This window comes from Balaenoptera ricei, chromosome X, assembly GCF_028023285.1.
Source record: "Balaenoptera ricei isolate mBalRic1 chromosome X, mBalRic1.hap2, whole genome shotgun sequence".
Classification (NCBI taxonomy): domain Eukaryota; kingdom Metazoa; phylum Chordata; class Mammalia; order Artiodactyla; family Balaenopteridae; genus Balaenoptera; species Balaenoptera ricei.
Window position 1 is genome coordinate 51,011,399 of NC_082660.1, and position 20,394 is coordinate 51,031,792.

Sequence of the window (20,394 nt, forward strand, 5' to 3'; positions counted from 1 at the left end):
CCCCTCCCCAACCGCCTTGCGCCCCCTCTTCAGTTCTGGGCCCCCAGTCTCCCCACCCCCACCCTTATCCTTACCTCAGTACCCCTGACCCATCTGCTTTTCATCCTCCAGGAATTTGCCCTTTCCTTTCCCCCTGTCATTCTGGAGTTATTCTTTATATACAGAAACCTGCCTTTTTCTGTCATTTAAGGGAATTTGAGGTAGGAGAGAAATGCACTAGTGCTCAGTCTGCCATCTTGACCCAATCTCTCGGTAATTTTTACTGACTTGTACTCCCGGACTTGTTGAGGATAATTTTTTTTTTCTTTTTCACTGATTGCAGAGGAATTGTATGAGCAATGTGTGCACGGTGTAAAGTTTAGCAAATTGACATGAAGAAGAAAATAATCAACTATAAACCCACCTCCCATTCTGCAGGGCTCATAGCCAAATATTAACACTTTCCATTGCCTTATTAATACGCTCTTACAAAGCTGGGATAATTTTGCATATGCATTTTCATGGCATGCCCTTTTCCATATAGAATAAGTGTTTAATCAGGTTATTAGATATTGTCTGAAACATGTTTTGTAGTGGCTTCACTAAAATCAGCATAAGGATATTTTCACAGTTTACCCATTCCCTCCCACCTTCACATGTTTAGTTTAAAAAAAAAATACTTATAAAATGATGCTTGCATACGAATGATTAATCTGTTCTTTTGAACAGAATAATTTAGATGTAAACTTATAATCAAAACAATTATTACAATTATAAGAATTTAGTATTTCAACACTGCGAGATCATAAATCTATGGAGAAAGACTTATTTTAGAAGAGATTCAGTTTTGTTTTCATTACAGCCATCGTAGTGGGTGTGAAGTAGTATCTCATTGCGGTTTTAATTTCCACATCTTTTTTTATGGTTAGATGTGGTTACTTTTAATTTTTATTTTTAACAATTTTTTATTGAAATACAGTTAATTCACAATACTGTGCTAGTTTCAAGTTCACAGCAAGGTGACCCAGTCACACACACACATGAATAAATATGTATACTCTTTTTTCACATTTTCCTCCATTACAGGTTACCATGAGACATTGAGTATAGTTCCCTGTGCTATACAGTAGGTCCTTGTTGTTTATCTGTTTTATATACAGTATTGCATATATTTTAATCCCAGACTCCTAATTTATCCCTTCCCCCTCCCCCTTGGTAACCATAAGTTCGTTTTCCATGTCTGTGGGTCTATTTCTGTTTTGCAAATAAGTTCATTTGCATAATTATTTTAGATTCCACATATAAGTGATATCATATGCTATCTTTGTCTGGTTTACTTTACTTAGTGTGATAATCTCTAGGTCCATGCATGTTGCTGCAAATGGCATTATTTCATTTTTTTAATGGCTGAGTAATATTCTATTGTATATATGTACCACATCTTCTTTACTCATTCATCTGTCAGTGGACATTAGGTTGCTTCCATGTCTTGACTATTGGAAACAGTGCTGCAATGAATATTGGGGTGCATGTGTCTTTTCGAACCATGTTTTTCTCTGTATATATGCCCAGGAATAGGATTGCTGGATCATATGTTAGCTCTATTTTTAGTTTCTTAAGGAAACTCCTACTGTTCTCCATAGAGGCTGTACCAATTTACATTCCAACCAATGGTGCAGAAGGGTTCCCTTTTCTCCACACCCTCTCCAACAGTTATCATTTGTAGACTTTTTCATGATGGCCATTCTGATTGGTGTAAGGTGATATATCATTGTAGTTTTAATTTGCATTTGTCTAATAATTAGCGACGTAGAGCATCTTTTCATGTGCCTCTTGGCCATCTGTATGTCTTCTTTGGAGAAATGCCCATTTAGGTCTTCTGCCCATTTTTTGATTGGGGTATTTGGTTTTTGGATATTAAGCTGCATGAGCTGTTTGTAAATTTTGGAGATTAATCTCTTGTGGGTCGCATCATTTTCAAATATTTTCTCCCATTCTGTGGATTGTCTTTTCATTTTGTTTATGGTTTTCTTTGCTGTGCAAAAGCTTTTAAGGTTAATTAGGTCCCATTTGTTTATTTTGTTTTTATTTCCATTACTCTAGGAGATGGATCAAAAAAGATATTGCTGTGGTTTATGTCAAAGAGTGTTCTGCCTATATTTTCCTCTAAGAGTTTTATAACATCTGGCCTTACATTTAGGTCTTTAATCCATTTGAGTTAGTTTTGTGTATGGTGTTAAATAATGTTTTAATTTCACTTTTTTTACATGTAGCTGTAAAGTTTTTCCAGCACCACTTATTGAAGAGACTGTCTTTTCTGCATTGCATATACTTGCCTCCTTTGTCAAAGATAAGGTGACCATAGGTGTGACCATAGGTGTGTGCCTTTATCTCTGGGCTTTCTATTCTGTTCCATTGATCTATATTTCTGTTTTTGTGCCAGTACCATATTGTCTTGATTAATGTAGCTTTGTAGAATAGTCTGATTCCTCCAGCTCCATTTTTCTTTCTTAAGATTGCTTTGGCTATTTGGGGTGTCTTGTATCTCCATACAAATTTTAAGATTTCTGTTTTCTGTGAAAACTGCCATTGATAATTTGATAGGATTTGCATTGAATCTGTAGATTGCCTTGGGTAGTATTGTCATTTTGACAATATTGATTCTTCCAATCCAAGAACATGGTATATCTTTCCATCTCTTTGTGTCGTCTTCAATTTCTTTCATCAGTATCTTATAGTTTTTGGAGAACAGGTCTTTTGCCTCCTTAGGTAGGTTTATTTCTAGGTATTTTATTCTTTTTGATCCAGTGGTAAACGGGAGGGTTTCTTTAATTTCTCTTTCTGATCTTTTGTTGTTAGTGTATAGAAATGCATAGGTTTCTGTATATTAATTTTGTATCCTGCAACTTTACCAAATTCATTGATGAGCTCTAGTATTTTTCTGGTAGCATCTTTAGGATTTTCTATGTATAGTATCATGTCATCTGCAAACAGTGAGAGCTTTACTTCTTTTCCAATTTGGATTGCCTTTATTCCTTTTTCTTCTCTGATTCCTGTGGCTAGGGTTTCCAAAACTATGTTGAATAAAACTGGCGAGAGTGGACATCCTTGTCTTTTTCCTGATCTTAGAGGAAATGCTTCCAGCTTTTCACTATTGAGTATGATGCTAGCTGTTGGCTTGTCATATATGACCTTTATTCTGTTGAGTTATGTTCCCTCTATGCCCACTTTCTGGAGAGTTGTTATCATAAATGGGTTGTTGAAATCTGTCAAAAGCTTTTTTCTGCATCTATTGAGATGATCATATGGTTTTTATTCTTCAATTTGTTGATGCGGTGTATCACACGGATTGAGTTGCAGATATTGAAAAATCCTTGTATCAGTGGGATAAATCCCACTTGATCATGGTGTATGATCCTTTGATTGTAATGATAGATTCGATTTGCTAGTATTCTGTTGAAGATCCTGCATGTATGGTCACCTGTTATATTGGCATGTAATTTTCTTTTTTTGTGGTATCTTTTTCTGGTTTTGGTATCAGGGTAATTGTGGCCTCATAGAATAAGATGTGTTCCTTCCTCTGCAATATGTTTGGACTAGTTTCAGAAGGATAGTTGTTAACTCATCTCTCAATGTTTGATAGAATTCACCTGTGAAGCCATCAGGTCCTGGGCTTTTGTTTTTTGGAAGTTTTAATTTTTTTAAAATTTTTATTTATTTATTTATTTATTTATGTATTTATTGCACTCATAGTCCTTTATTTGTTTGTTTATTCATTTATTGTCCCCCCCCCCACTAGAAGGTAACATCAGTGAAGGCAGGACCTTGTCTGTCTTGCTGACTGTATTTTCAAAGCCTATGACAGTGCCTATAGTAGGGGTGTATAGACGTTTAATGAGTGAACAATAAGTGACGTCTCTCCATCAGTCTGAGTAATTTAGATGATTATGTTGGTATCATTAGTCATGATTATGTATACACCCACGATGCATTTTTACTATTTACTTTGCAACTTCTGGTAACTGTTTCCATCAATCTAATTTATATTCCTCCCAGTCATCTCCCTCCCTTGCACAAATTTACTGACTCTCCAGTGTGTGCTTTAGAAAACAATATTGTTTTATTACTACCAGCAGGAGTGGCCTGCATGGGGTGGTGGGTGCACTGGGCTCAGGGTATGTGTGGGCTGTGAGGGGTAGATGATAATTGGGAAGCTGAAGGAAAGGGAGTGGGGCTGGAGGCCAGGCCCAAAGGCTCCTCTGATTTACTTCTGGGAAGAGGTAGACTTAATAAAGGAGTCATGGCAAGCTAGGGCCAGGCCGCCAATAGGATTAAGAAATTCTTGGAAATCTAGCTGTCCATCAGAGTCGAGGTCCAGCTTCTTCATCATGCGGTCAAGGACACCAGGGTCCTTCTGGTTCTTTGTGAAGGCACCCAGCTCTGTATTCATGAAGATAAGGAACTCAGCCTTGGAGAGTTTGCTGTTGTTACCGTCCCTTCCAGCATGCTTTTGGAAAACAGCAATCAGAGACTCGATGCACCGTTCAGTCTCTGTAGGGCTGGATATTTTTGCCATGTTCGGAGAGGAGCGAAGCACGGGGCTGCGAGTGAGGAGCGGCGAGGCAATCACTCTTTTGGAAGCTTGAAATCCCAGTTTCAATTTTAGTGCTTGTGATTGGTCTGTTTTTATTTTTTATTTTTTTCCTGGTTTAGTCTTGGGAGATTGTACCTTTCTAAGAATTTGTCTGTTTATCTAGGTTGTCCATTTTATTGGCCTATATTTGCTTGTAGCAGTCTCTTACAATCCTTTGTATTTTTGTGGTGTCCCTTGTAAGTTCTCCTTTTTCATTTCTAATTTTATTGATTTGAGCCCTCTCCCTTTTTTTCTTGATGAATCTGACTAAAGCTTTGTCAGTTTTATTTATCTTTTCAAAGAACCATCTTTTAGTTTCATTGATCTTTGCTATTGTTTTCTTCATCTCTATTTTGTTTATTTCTGCTGTGATCTTTATGATTTCTTTCCTTCTACTAACTTTGTGGGGTTTTTTTTGTTGTTGTTCTTTCTCTAGTTGCTTTAGGTGTAAGGTTGGGTTGTTCATTTGAGATTTTGGATGTAGGGTATCTTTTTTGGTAGGGTCTAGCATTTTTCTGTAGGTGGTAGTTCAGTAGTTAGTTGTGATTGTGGTGTTTCTTTAAGAAGGGTTGAGCCCATGTCCTTCTACTCTGCCATCATGTCTTTACCAGTGATCTCATGTTATTTTGATTATTGTAGCTTTGTAGTATAGTCTGAAGTCAGCAAGGGTGAATATTTCTAGCTTTGTTCTTTTTTCTCAAGATTGCTTTGATAATTCAGGGTCTATTGTGATTCCATATAAATTTTAGGATTATTTGTTCTACTTCTCTAAAAAGTGACATAAGTATTTTGAAAGGGATTGCATTAAGTCTGCAGATTACCCTATGTATTACGGATATCTTAACAATATCATTTCCTCATATCCATGACTAAGGGATATCTCTCCATTTCTTTGTGTCAGCTTCAATTTCCTTCATCAATGTTTTAAAGTTTTCACAGTATAAGTCTTTCACCCTCTTGGGTGTGCTTAATCCTAAGTTTATCAATGTTATTTTAAAAGGGACTTTTTTCTTGCTTTCTTTCTCTTTGTGATAGTTCATTATTAGTGTATAGAAAAGCAACAGATATATGTATATTAATCCTGTATCTTTCCACTTTAGGGAATTCATTTATTAGTTCTGTTTGTATGTGGAGACTTTTTCCATATATAGTATCATGTGATGTGCAAATAGTGAGTTTTACTTTTTCCCTTACAATTTGGATGCTTTTCTTCCTTTTACTTCTTTGATTGCTGTGGCTAGGCCTTCCACTGTAATGTTAAATGTAAATGGTGAGAGAGGGCATCCTTCTCTTATTGCTGATTTTATAGGAAAGTCTTCCATCTCTTCACTCTTGAGTATGATGTTAGCTGTGGGTTAGTCATAAATGGTCTTTATTATGTTGAGGAATGTTCCCTGTACACCAAACTTCATGAGCATTTTTATGATGAATAGATGTTCAATTTTGTCAAATGCCTTTTTTGCATTGATTGAGTTGATCATGTTATTTTTGTCCTTCTTTTTTTAATGTGTTGTTTCTCACTGATTGATTTGTGGCTATTGAACCATCTTTACATTCCTGGACTAAATCCCACTTGATCATGGTGTATGACCCGTTTTCTATATTGTTGAATTCGGTTTGCTAATATTTCGTCAAGGAGTTTTGCATCTATATCCATCAGAGATATTGCACTGTAAGTTTCTTTTTTTGTAGTACCTTTCTTTCCGGTTTTGGTATGAGGGTAATGTTGGCCTCATAGAATGAAGTTGGGAGTGTTCAATCCTCTTCAACTTTTTGGAATATTTTGAGAAGGATACATATTAGGTTTTCTGTATATATTTGCTAGACCTTCCCTGTGAAATGGACTGGTCCTGGGTTTTGTTTGTTGGGAGTTTTTAAAAATTACAAATTCAATTTCACTACTAGTTATTTGTCTCTTTAGATTATCTATTTCTTCCTGATTCAGTCTTAGAAGGTTGTATCTTTCTAGGCATTTATCCATTTCTTCTAGATGGTCCTGTCTGTTGGTACATAACTGTACTATTCTCCTATGATTTTTTATATCTCTGTGATATCAGTTCTTACTTCTCCTCTTTTATTTCTATTCTGTTTATTTAGGCTCTCTCTTTTTTTTCCTAAAGAGCTTGGCTAATAACTAAAAAAATACAGGCATCCCAATATTCATTGCAACACTATTTACAATAGCCAAGGCATGGAAACAACATAAATGTCCATCAACAGATGAATGGATAAAGAAGGTGTGGTATATATAAATATACTATGGATGTTACTCAGCCACAAAAAAATTGAAATAATGCCATTTTCAGTAACATGGATGGGCCTAGAGATTACCATACTTAAGTGAAGTAAGCCAGACAGAGAAAGACAAATATCATAATCATATCACTTATATGTGGAATCTAAAAAAATTGATACAAACATATAAAGCAGAAATAGACACAGAGACATACAAAACAAACTTATGGTTACCAAAGGGAAAGGGGGGAGGGATAAATTAGGAGTTTGTGATTACACACTACTATATATAAAATATATAACCAACAAGGACGTACTCTACAGCACAGGTAACTATTTCATGTTTTGTAACAACCTTTAAGGGAAAAGACTCTCAAAAGAATATATATACATAACAGAATCATTTTGCTTTACACCATTAAACAATATTGTAAATCAGCTATACTCCAATTAAAAAAAAACTCTTCGTTTCACTGATTTTTCTATTGTTTTTTGATATCTATATTGTTTATTTCCTCTCTGATTTTTTTATACCTATTTATAATTTTATTTACATAGGAATCTGTTCATCATGCGAATTAATGTAAAAATATGCAATATTTTAAATCAAATGGGCCATAACCATACTACCTACATATAACTACTTTTATTTTTTTATTATTATTTTTTAACATTTTTAAAAACATCTTTATTGGAGTATAATTGCTTTACAATGGTTTGTTAGTTTCTGCTTTATAACAAACTGAATCAGTTATACATATACATATGTTCCCATATCTCTTCCCTCTTGCATCTCCCTCCCTCTCACCCTCCCTATCCCACCCCTCTAGGCGATCAAAAACCACCGAACTGATCTCCATGTGCTATGAGGTTGCTTCCCACTAGCTATCTATTTTACGTTTGGTAGTGTATATATGTCCATGCCACTCTCTAACTTTGTCCCAGTTTACTCTTTCCCCTCTCCATATCCTCAAGTCCATTCTCTAGTAGGTCTATGTATTTATTCCTGTCTTACCACTAGGTCCTACATGACATTTTTTTTTCCTTAGATTCCATATATATGTGTTAGCGTACTGTATTTGTTTTTCTCTTCCTGACTTACTTCACTCTGTATGGTAGACTCTAACTACATCCATCTCATGACAAATAATTCTATTTCGATTCTTTTTATGGCTGAGTAATATTCCACTGTATATATGTGCCACATCTTCTTTATCCATTCATCCGATGATGGACACTTAGGTTGCTTCCATGTCCTGGCTATTGTAAATAGAGCTGCAATGAACATTTTGGTACCTGACTCTTTTTGAATTATGGCTTTCTCAGGTTATATGCCCAGTAGTGGGATTGCTGGGTCGTATGCTAGTTCTATTTTTAGTTTTTAAAGGAAACTCCGTACTGTTCTCCATAGTGGCTGTATCAATTTACATTCCCACCAACAGTGCAAGAGGGTTCCCGTTACTCCACACCCTCTCCAGCATTTATTGTTTCTAGATTTTTTGATGATGGCCATTCTGACCGGTGTGAAATGAGATCTGATTGTAGTTTTGATTTGCATTTCTCTAATGATTAATGATGTTGAGCATTCTTTCATGTGTTTGTTGGCAATCTGTATATCTTCTTTCGAGAAATGTCTATTTAGGTCTTCTGCCCATTTTTGGAGAGGGTTGTTTTTTTTTTTTTATTGAGCTGCGTGAGCTGCTTGTAAATTTTGGAGATTAATCCTTTGTCAGTTCCTGTCTTTGCAAATATTATCTCCCATTCTGCAGGTTGTCTTTTGGTCTTGTTTATGGTTTCGTTTGCTGTGCAAGAGCTTTTAAGTTTCATTCAGTCCCATTTGTTTATTATTGTTTTTACTTCCATTTCTCTAGGAGGTGGGTCAAAAAGTATCTTGCTGTGATTTATGTCATATAGTGTTCTGCCTATGTTTTACTCTAAGAGTTTTATAGTGTCTGGTCTTACATTGAGGTTTTTAATCGATTTTGAGTTTGTTTTTGTGTACGGTGTTAGGGTGTGTTCTAACTTCATACTTTTACATGTACCTGTCCAGTTTTACCAGCACCACTTATTGAAGAAGCTGTCTTTTCTCCACTGTATATTCTTGCTTCCTTTATCAAAGATAAGGTGACCATATGTGCATGGGTATATGTCTGGGCTTTCTATCCTGTTCCATTGATCTATATTTCTGTTTTTGTGCCAGTACCATACTGTCTTGATTACTGTATCTTTGAAGTATAGTCTGAAGTCAGGGACCCTGATTCATCCAGCTCCGGTTTTTTTTCACAAAATTGCATTTGCTATTCGGAGTCTTTTGTGTTTCCATACAAATTGTGAAATTTATTGTTCTACTTCTGTGAAAAATGCCAGTGGTAGTTTCATAGGGATTGTGTTGAACCTGTAGATTGCTTTGGGTAGTAGAGTCATTTTCACAATGTTGATTCTTCCAATCCAAGGACACGGTATATCTGTCCATCTATTTGTATCATCTTCAATTTCTTTCATCAGTGTCTTATAATTTTCTGCATACAGGTTTTTGTCTCCTCAGGTAGGTTAATTACTAGATATTTTATTCTTTTTGTTGCAGTGGTAAACGGGAGTGTTTTCTCAATTTCACTTTCAGATTTTTCGTCATTAGTGTATAGGAAAGCAAGAGATTTCTGTGCATTAATTTTGTATCCTGCTACTTTACCAAATTCATTGATTAGCTCTAGTAGTTTTCTGGTAGCATCTTTAAGATTCTCTATGTAGAGTGTCATGTCACGACAAACAGTGACAGCTATATTTCTTCTTTTCCGATATGGATTCTTTTTATTTCTTTTTCTTCTCTGATTGGTGTGGCTAAAACTAACAAAACTATGTTGAATAATAGTGATGAGAGAGGGCAACCTTGTCTTGTTCCTGATCTTAGTGGAAATGGTTTCAGTTTTTCACCATTGAGGACAATATTGGCTGTGGGTTTGTCATATATGGCCATTATTATGTTGAGGAAACTTCCCTCTATGCCTACTTTCCAGAGGGTTTTTGTCATAAATGGGTGTTGAATTTTGTTGAAAGCTTTCTCTGCATCTACTGAGATGATCATGTGGATTTTCTCCTTCAATTGGTTAATATGGAGTATCACGTTGATTGATTTGTGTATATTGAAGAATCCTTGCATACCTGAGATAAACCCCACTTGATCATAGTGTATAATCCTTTTAATGGGGTGTTGGATTCCGTTTCCTAGTATTTTGTTGAGGATTTTTGCATTTATGTTCATCAGTGATATTGTCCTGTAGTTTTCTTTCTTTGTGACATCTTTGTCTGGTTTTGGTATCAGAGTGATGGTGGCATCGTAGAATGAGTTTGGGAGTGTTCCTCCCTCTGCTATAGTTTGGAAGAGTCTGAGAAGGGTAAGTGTTAGCTCTTCTCTTAATGTTTCATAGAATTCGGCTGTAAAGCCATCTGGTCCTGGGCTTTTGTTTGTTGGAAGATTTTTAATCACAGTTTCAGTTTCAGTGCTTGTGATTAGCCTGTTCATATTTTCTATTTCTTCCTGTATCAGTCTCAGAAGGCTGTGCATTTTTAAGAATTTGTCCATTTCTTCCAAGTTGTCCATTTTATTGGCATATAGTTGCTTGTAGTAATCTCTCATGACCGTTTGTATTTCTGCAGTGTCAATTTTTACTTCTCCTTTTTCATTTCTAATTTTATAGATTTGAGTCTTCTCCCTTTCTTTCTTGATAAGACTGGCTAATGGTTTATCAATTTGTTCATCTTCTCAAAGAACCAGCTTTTAGTTTTATTGATGTTTGGTATCATTTCCTTCATTTCTTTTTCATTTATTTCTCATCTGATATTTATGATTTCTTTCCTTCTACTAACTTTGGGGCTCTTTTGTTCTTCTTTCTCTAATTGCTTTAGGTGGGTGTAACGTTAGGTTTTTATTTTTTTAACCCACTTTTGATTTTTTTAAAAATTTTATTTATTTATTTACTTATTTATTGTGTTGGGTCTTCATTTCTTTGTGAGGGCTGTGTTGGGTCTTCATTTCTTTGCGAGGGCTTTCTCTAGTTGCGGTAAGTGGGGGCCACTCTTCATCGTGGTGCGCGGGCCTCTCACAATCGCGGCCTTTCTTGTTGTGGAGCACAAGCTGCAGACGCGCAGGCTCAGCAATTGTGGCCCACGGGCCTAGTCGCTCCACGGCATTTGGGATCATCCCAGACCACGGCTCGAACCCGTGTCCCCTGCATTGGCAGGCAGTTTCTCAACCACTGCGCCACAAGGGAAGCCTCAAGGTTAGGTTTTTTATTTGAGATGTTTCTTGTTTCTTAAGCTAGGCTTGTATAGTTTTAATCTTCCCTCTTAGAACTGCTTCTGCTGCATCCCATAGGTTTTGGGTCACTGTGTTTTCATTGTCATTTGTGTCTAGGTATTCTTTGATTTCCTCTTTGATTTCTTCAGTGATCTCTTGGTTATTAAGTAGTGTGTTGTTTAGCCTACATGTTTTTGTGTTTCTTACAGACATTTTCCCTGTAATTAAAATCTTATCTCATAGCATTGTGCTCAGAAAAGTTACTTGATACAATTTCAATTTTTTTAAACATTTAATTGGAGTATAGTTGCTTTACAATGGTGTGTTAGTTTCTGCTTTATAAAACAAGTAAATCAGTTATACGTGTACATATGTTCCTATATGTCTACACTCTTGCATCTCCCTCCCTCCCACCCTCCCTATCCCACCCCTCTAGGCGGTCACAAAGCACCGAGCTGATCTCCCTGTGCTATGCGGTTGCTTCCCGCCAGCTATCTATTTTATGTTTGGTAGTGTATATATGTCCATGCCACTCTCTCACTTTGTCACAGCTTACCCTTTCCCCTCCCCATATCCTCAAGTCCATTCTCTAGTAGGTCTGTGTCTTTATTCCCTTCTTACCACTAGTTTCTTCATGACCTTTTTTTCCCCTTAGATTCCATATATATGTGTTAGCATACTCTATTTGTTTTTCTCTTTCTGACTTACTTCACTCTGTATGACAGACTCTAACTCCATCCACCTCACTACAAATAACTCCATTTTGTTTCCTTTTATGGCTGAGTAATATTCCATGGTATCTATGTGCCACATCTTCTTTATCCATTCATCCAATGATGGACACTTAGGTTGCTTCCATGTCCTGGCTATTGTAAATAGAGCTGCAATGAACATTTTGGTACATGACTCTTTTTGAATTACGGTTTTCTCAGGGTATATGCCCAGTAGTGAGATTGCTGGGTCGTATGGTAGTTCTACTTTTAGTGTTTAAAGGAACCTCCATACTGTTCTCCATAGTGGCTGTATCAATTTACATTCTGACCAAAAGTGCAAGAGGGTTCCCGTTACTCCACACCCTCTCCAGCATTTATTGTTTCTATAGTTTTTTTAACCTCCTTATTGGGGTATAATTCCTTTACAATGGTGTGTTAGTTTCTGCTTTATAACAAAGTGAATCAGTTATACATATACATATGTTCCCATATCTCTTCGCTCTTGCGTCTCCCTCCATCCCACCCTCCCTATCCCACCCCTGTAGGTGTTCAAAAAGCACCGAGCTGATCTCCCTGTGCTATGCGGCTGCTTCCCACTAGCTATCTATTTTACATTTGGTAGTGTATATGTATATATGTCCATGCCACTCTCTCACCCTGTCACATCTTACCCCTCACCCTCCACATATTCTCAAGTCCATTCTCTAGTAGGTCTGTGTCTTTATTCCCATCTTGCCACTAAGTACTTCATGACCTTTTTTTTTCTTTAGAATCCATATATATGTGTTAGCATACTGTATTTGTTTTTCTCTTTCTGACTTACTTCACTCTGTATGACAGACTCTAACTCCATCCACCTCACTACAAATAACTCCATTTTGTTTCCTTTTATGGCTGAGTAATATTCCATTGTATATATGTGCCACATCTTCTTTATCCATTCATCCAATGATGGACACTTAGGTTGCTTCTATGTCCTGGCTATTGTAAATGGAGCTGCAATAAACATTTTGGTATATGACTCTTTTTGAATTATGGTTTTCTCAGGGTATATGCCGAGTAGTGGCATTGCTGGGTCTTATGGTAGTTCTATGTTTAGTTTTTTAAGGAACCTCCATACTGTTCTCCATAGTGGCTGTCTCAAATTACATTCCCACCAACAGTGCAAGAGTGTTCCCTTTTCTCCACACCCTTTCCAGCATTTATTGTTTCTAGATTTTTTGATGATGGCCATTCTGACCGGTGTGTGATGATACCTCATTGTAGTTTTGATTTGCATTTCTCTAATGATTAATGATGTTGAGCATACTTTCATGTGTTTGTTGGCAATCTGTATATCTTCTTTCGAGAAATGTCTATTTAGGTGTTCTGCCCATTTTTGGATTGTGTTGTTTGTTTTTTTGTTTTTGAGCTGCATGTGCTGCTTGTAAATTTTGGAGATTAATCCTTTGTCAGTTCCTGTCTTTGCAAATATTATCTCCCATTCTGCAGGTTGTCTTTTGGTCTTGTTTATGGTTTCGTTTGCTGTGCAAGAGCTTTTAAGTTTCATTAGGTCCCATTTGTTTATTATTGTTTTTATTTCCATTTCTCTAGGAGGTGGGTCAAAAAGGATTTTGCTCTGATTTATGTCATATAGTGTTCCGCCTATGTTTTCCTCTAAGAATTTGAGAGTATCTTGCCTTACATTTAGGTTTTTAATCCATTTTATGTTTATTTTTGTGTATGGTGTTAAGGAGTGTTCTAATTTCATACTTTTACATGTACCTGTCCAGTTTTCCCAGCACCACTTATTGAAGAAGCTGTCTTTTCTCCACTGTATATTCTTGCCTCCTTTATTAAAGAGAAGGTGACCATATGTGCATGGGTTTATCTCTGGGCTTTCTATCCTGTTCCATTGATCTATATTTCTGTTTTTGTGCCAGTACCATACTGTCTTGATTACTGTAGCTTTGTAGTATAGTCTGAAGTCACGGAGCCTGATTCATCCAGCTCCGTTTTTCTTTCTCAAGATTGCTTTAGCTATTCGGGGTCTTTTCTGTTTCCATACAAATTGTGAAATTTTTTGTTCTAGTTCTGTGAAACATGCCAGTGGTAGTTTGATAGGGATTGCATTGAATCTGTAGACTGCTTTGTGTAGTAGATTCATTTTCACAATATTGATTCTTCCATTCCAAGAACTCGGTATATCTGTCCGTCTATTTGTATCAGGTTTAATTTCTTTCATCAGTGTCTTATAATTTTCTGCATACAGGTCTTTTGTCTCCTTAGGTAGGTTTATTCCTAGATATTTTATTCTTTTTGTTGCAATGGTAAATGGGAGCTTTTTCTTAATTTCACTTTCAGATTTTTCATCATCAGTGTATAGGAATGCAAGAGATTTCTGTGCATTAATTTTGTATCCTGCTACTTTACCAAATTCATTGATTAGCTCTGGTAGTTTTCTGGTAGCATCTTCAGGATTCTCTATGTATTGTATCATGTCACTCCAAACAGTGACAGCTTTATTTCTTCTTTTCCAATACGGATTACTTTTATTTCTTTTTCTTCTCTGTTTGCTGTGGCTAAAACTTCCAAAACTATGTTGAATAATAGTGGTGAAAGTGGGCAACCTTGTCTTGTTCCTGATCTTAGTGGAAATGGTTTCAGTTTTACACCATTGAGGACGATGTTGGCTGTGGGTTTGTCATATATGGCCTTTAGTATGTTGAGGAAAGTTCCCTCTATGCTTACTTTCTGGAGGGTTTTATCATAAATGGGTGTTGAATTTAGTTGAACGCTTTCTCTGCATCTACTGAGATGATCATGTGGTTTTTCTCCTTCAATTGGTTAAAATGGTGTATCACGTTGATTGATTTGCGTTTATTGAAGAATCCTTGCATTCCTGGGATAAACCCCACTTGTTCATGGTGTATGATCTTTGTAATATGCTGTTGGATTCTGTTTGCTAGTACTTTTTGAGGAGTCTTGCATGTATGTTCATCAGTGATATTGGCCTGTAGTTTTCTTTCTTTGTGACATCTTTGTCTGGTTTTGGTATCAGGGTGATGATGGCCTTGTAGAATTAGTTGGGGAGTGTTCCTACCTCTCCAATATTTTGGAAGAGTTTGAGAAGGATAGGTGTTAGCTCTTCTCTAGATGTTGGAGAAAATTCGCCTGTGAAGCCATATGGTCCTGGGCTTTTGATTGTTGGAAGATTTTTAATCACAGTTTCAATTTCAATGTTTTTGATTGGCCTGTTCATATTTTCTATTTCTTCCTGTATCAGTCTCAGAAGGTTGTGCATTTTTAAGAATTTGTCCATTTTTTCCAAGTTGTCCATTTTATTGGCATAGAGTTGCTTGTAGTAATCTCTCATGATCGTTTGTATTTATGCAGTGTCAGTTGTTACTTCTCCTTTTTCATTTCTAATTTTATAGATTTGAATCTTCTCTCTTTCTTTCTTGCTAAGTGTGGCTAATGGTTTATCAATTTTGTCTATGTTCTCAAAGAACCAGCTTTTAGTTTTATTGATGTTTGGTATCACTTCCTTCATTTCTTTTTCATTTATTTCTCATCTGATATGTATGATTTCTTCATTCTATTAACTTGGGGGTACTTTTGTTCTTCTTCCTCTAATAGTTGTGGTTGTACGGTTAGTTTTTTTTTTCTTTAAAACTCTCTTTTGATTTTTAAAAAATTTTTATTTATTTACTTATTTATTTACTTATTTATTTTTGGCTGTGTGGGGTCTTCATTTCTTTGTGAGGGCTTTCTCTAGTTGTGGCAAGTGGGGGCCACTCTTCATCGTGGTGCACGGGCCTCTCACTATCGCGGCTTCTCTTGTTGTGGAGCACAAGCTCCAGACGCGCAGGCTCAGCAATTGTGGCTCCTGGGCCTAGTCGCTCCATGGCATTTGGGATCTTCCCAGACCACGGCTCGAACCCGTGCCCCCTGCATTGGCAGGCAGTTTCTCAACCACTGCGCCACAAGGGAAGCCTCAAGGTTAGGTTTTTTATTTGAGATGTTTCTTGTTTCTTAAGCTAGGCTTGTATAGTTTTAATCTTCCCTCTTAGAACTGCTTCTGCTGCATCCCATAGGTTTTGGGTCGCTGTGTTTTCATTGTCATTTGTGTCTAGGTATTCTTTGATTTCCTCTTTGATTTCTTTAGTGATCTCTTGGTTGTTAAGTAGTGTGTTGTTTAGCCTCCGTGTTTTTGTGTTTCTTACAGACTTTTTCCTGTAATTAATATCTTGTCTCATAGCATTGTGCTAGGAACAGTTACTTGATACGATTTCAATTTTCTTTTTTTTTTTAACGTCTTAATTGGAGTATAATTGCTTTACAATGGTGTGTTAGTTTCTGCTTTATAAAAAAAGTAAATCAGTTATACGTGTACATATGTTCCTATATGCCTACACTCTTGCATCTCCGTCCTTCCCACCCTCCATATCCCACCCTTCTAGGCGGTCACAAAACACCAAGCTTATCTCCCTGTGCTATGTGGTTGCTTCCCACTAGCTATCTATTTTACGTTTGGTAGTGTATATATGTCCATGCCACTCTCTCCCTTTGTCACAGTTTACCCTTTCCCCTCCCCATATCCTGAAGTCCATTCTCTAGTAGGTCTGTTTCTTTATTCCCTTCTTTCCAGTAGTTTCTTCATGACCTTTTTTTCCCCTTAGATTCCATATATATGTGTTAGCATACTCTATTTGTTTTTCTCTTTCTAACTTACTTCACTCTGTATGACAGACTCTAACTCCATCCACCTCACTGCAAATACCTCCATTTCGTTTCCTTTTATGGCTGAGTAATATTCCATGGTATATATGTGCCACATCTTCTTTATCCATTCATCCAATGATGGACACTTAGGTTGCTTCCATGTCCTGGCTATTGTAAATAGAGCTGCAATGAACATTTTGGTACATGACTCTTTTTGAATTATAGTTTTCTCAGGTTATTTGCACAGTAGTGGGATTGCTGGGTCGTATGGTAGTTCTATTTTTAGATTTTAAGGAACCTCCATACTGTTCTCCATAGTGGCTGTATCAATTTACATTCTGACCAACAGTGCAAGAGGGTTCCCTTTCCTCCACACCCTCTCCAGCATTTATTGTTTCTAGATTTTTTGATGATGGCCATTATGAACAGTGTGAGATGATACCTCGTTGTAGTTTTGATTTGCATTTCTCTAATGATTAATGATGTTGGGCATACTTTCATGTGTTTGTTGGCAATCTGTATATCTTCTTTGGAGAAATGTCTATTTAGGTCTTCTGCCCATTTTTGGATTGGGTTGTTTGTTTTTTTGTTTTTGAGCTGTATGTGCTGCATGTAAATTTTGGAGATTAATCCTTTGTCAGTTCCTGTCTTTGCAAATATTATCTCCCATTCTGCAGGTTGTCTTTTGGTCTTGTTTATGGTTTCGTTTGCTGTGCAAGAGCTTTTAAGTTTCATTAGGTCTCATTTGTTTATTATTGTTTTTATTTCCATTTCTCTAGGAGGAGGGTCAAAAAGGATCTTCCTGTGATTTATGTCATATAGTGTTCTGCCTATGTTTTCCTCTAAGAATTTGAGAGTATCTGGCCTTACATTTAGGTTTTTAATCCATTTTATGTTTATTTCTGTGTATGGTGTTAAAGAGTGTTCTAATTTCATGCTTTTGCATGTACCTGTCCAGTTTTCCCAGCACCACTTATTGAAGAAGCTGTCTTTTCTCCACTGTATATTCTTGCCTCCTTTATCAAAGATAAGGTGACCATATGTGCGTGGGTTTATCTCTGGGCCTTCTATCTTGTTCCATTGATCTATATTTCTGTTTTTGTACCAGTACCATACTATCTTGATTACTGTAGCTTTGTAGTATAGTCTGAAGTCACAGAGCCTGATTCATCCAGCTCTGTTTTTCTTTCTCAAGATTGCTTAGGCTATTCGGGGTCTTTTTTGTTTCCATACAAATTGTGAAATTTTTTGTTCTAGTTCTGTGAAACATGCCAGTGGTAGTTTGATAGGGATTGCATTGAATCTGTAGATTGCTTTGGGTAGTAGAGTCATTTTCACAATGTTGATTCTTCCAATCCAAGAACACGGTATATCTGTCCATCTTTGTGTATCAGCTTTAATTTCTTTCATCAGTGTATTATAATTTTCTGCATACAGGTCTTTTGTCTCCTTAGGTAGGTTTATTCCTACATGTTTTATTCTTTTTGTTGCAATGGTAAATGGGAGTGTTTTCTTAATTTCACTTTCAGATTTTTCATCATTAGTGTATAGGAATGCAAGAGATTTTTGTGCATTAATTTTGTAACCTGCTACTTTACCAAATTCATTGATTAGCTCTAGTAGTTTTCTGGTAGCATCTTTAGGATTCTCTATATATAGTATCATGTCACTCCAAACAGTGACAGCTATATTTTTTCTTTTCCGATATGGATTCCTTTTATTTCTTTTTCTTCTGTAATTGCTGTGGGTAAAACTAACAAATCTATGCTGAATAATAGTGATGAGAGTGGGCAACCTTGTCTTGTTCTTGATCTTAGTGGAAATGGTTTCAGTTTTTCACCATTGAGGACGATGTTGGCTTAGGGTTTGTCATATATGGCCTTTATTATGTTGATGAAACTTTCCTCTATGCCTACATTCTGCAGGGTTTTTATCACAAATGGGTGTTGAATTTTGTTGAAAACTTTGTCTGCATCTACTGAGATTATCATGTGATTTTTCTCCTTCAATTTGTTAAAATGGTGTATCATGTTGATTGATTTGCATATATTGAAGAATCCTTGCATTCCTGGAATAAACCCCACTTGATTATGGTGTATGATCCTTGTAATGTGCTGTTGGATTTTGTTTGCTAGTATTTTGTTGAGGAGTTTTGCATATATGTTCATCATTGATATTGGCCTGTAGTTTTCTTTCTTTGTGACATCTTTGTCTGGTTTTGGTATCAGGGCGATGGTGGCGTCGTAGAATGAGTTGGGGAGTGTTCCTACCTCTCCAATATTTTGGAAGAGTTTGAGAAGTATAGGTGCTAGCTCTTTTCTAAGTGTTGGAGAGGATTCGCCTGTGAAGCCATCTGGTCCTAGGCTTTTGTTTTTTGGAAGATTTTTAATCACAGTTTCAATTTCAGTGCTTGTGATTGGTCTATTCATATTTTCTATTTCTTCTTGGTTCATTCTTGGTAGGTTGTGCATTTTTAAGAATTTGTCCATTTCTTCCAGGTTGTCCATTTTATTGGCATAGAGTTGCTTGTAGTAATCTCTCATGGTCGTTTGTATTTCTGCAGTGTCAGTGGTTACTTCTCCTTTTTCATTTCTAATTCTATTGATTTGAGTCTTCTCCCTTTTTTTCTTGATAAGTTTGGCTAATGATTTATCAATTTTGTTTATCTTCTCAAAGAACCTGCTTTTAGTTTTATTGATCTTTGGTTTCGTTTCATTCATTTCATTTTCATTTATTTCTGATCTGATCTTTATGATTTCTTTCCTTCTGCTAACTTTGGGGTTTTTTTGTTCTTATTTCTCTAATTGCTTTAGGTGCCAGGTTTGGTTGTTTATTTGAGATGTTTCCTGTTTCTTAAGGTGGGATTCTATTGCTTTAAACTTCCCTCTTAGAACTGCTTTTGCTGCATCCCATAGGTTTTGGGTCGTCGTGTCTCCATTGTCATTTGTTTCTAGGTATTTTTTGATTTCCCCTTTGATTTCTTCTGTGATCACTTGGTTATTAAGTAGTGTATTCTTTAGCCTCCATGTGTTTGTATTTTTTACCGGTGTTTTCCTGTAATTGATATCTAGTCTCATACCGTTGTGGTTGGAAAAGATACTTGATACGATTTCAATGCTCTGAAATTTACCAAGGCTTCTTTTGTGACCCAAGATGTGATGTATCCTGGAGAAGCTTGCATGAGCACTTGAGGAAAATATCTATTCTGTAATTTTTGAGTGGAATGTTCTGTAAATATCAATTAAGTCGATCTTGTTTAATGTATCATTTAAAGCTTGTGTTTCCTTATTTATTTTCATTTTGGATGATCTGTCCATTGGTGAAAGTGGGTTGTTAAAGTCCCCTACTATGATTGAGTTACTCTCCATTTCCCCTATTATGGCTGATAGTATTTGCCTTATGTATTGAGGTGCTCCTATATTGGGTGCATAAATATTTACAATTGTTGTGTCTTCTTCTTGGATTGATGCCTTGATCATTAGGTAGTGTCCTTCTTTGTCTCTTGTAATAGTCTTTGTTTTACAGTCTGTTTTGTCTGATATTAGAATTGCTACTCCAGCTTTGTTTTGATTTCCACTTGCATTCAATATCTTTTTCCAACCTGTCACTTTCAGTCTGTATGTGTCCCTATGTCTGAAGTGGGTCTCTTGTAGGCAGCATATATACCAGTCTTGTTTTTGTATCCATTTAGCCAATCTATGTCTTTTGGTTGGAGCATTTAATCCATTTACATTTTAGGTAATTATCGATATGTATGTTCATATTACCATTTTCTTAATTATTTTGGGTTTATTATTGTAGGCCTTTCTCTTCTCTTGTGTTTCTTGCCTAGAGAA

General features: G+C 36.3%; 1 protein-coding gene across 1 annotated transcript; it reads right to left on the bottom strand.

Moving 5' to 3' along the window:
- Positions 1 to 4,243: 4,243 nt before the first annotated feature.
- LOC132357583 (protein S100-A11) lies at positions 4,244 to 4,597 on the bottom strand. Its single transcript, XM_059911169.1, has one exon. It carries the CDS (start codon positions 4,553 to 4,555, stop codon positions 4,244 to 4,246), a length of 312 nt encoding a protein of 103 aa, XP_059767152.1. The 5' UTR covers positions 4,556 to 4,597.
- Between the last annotated feature and the right edge of the window lie 15,797 nt (positions 4,598 to 20,394).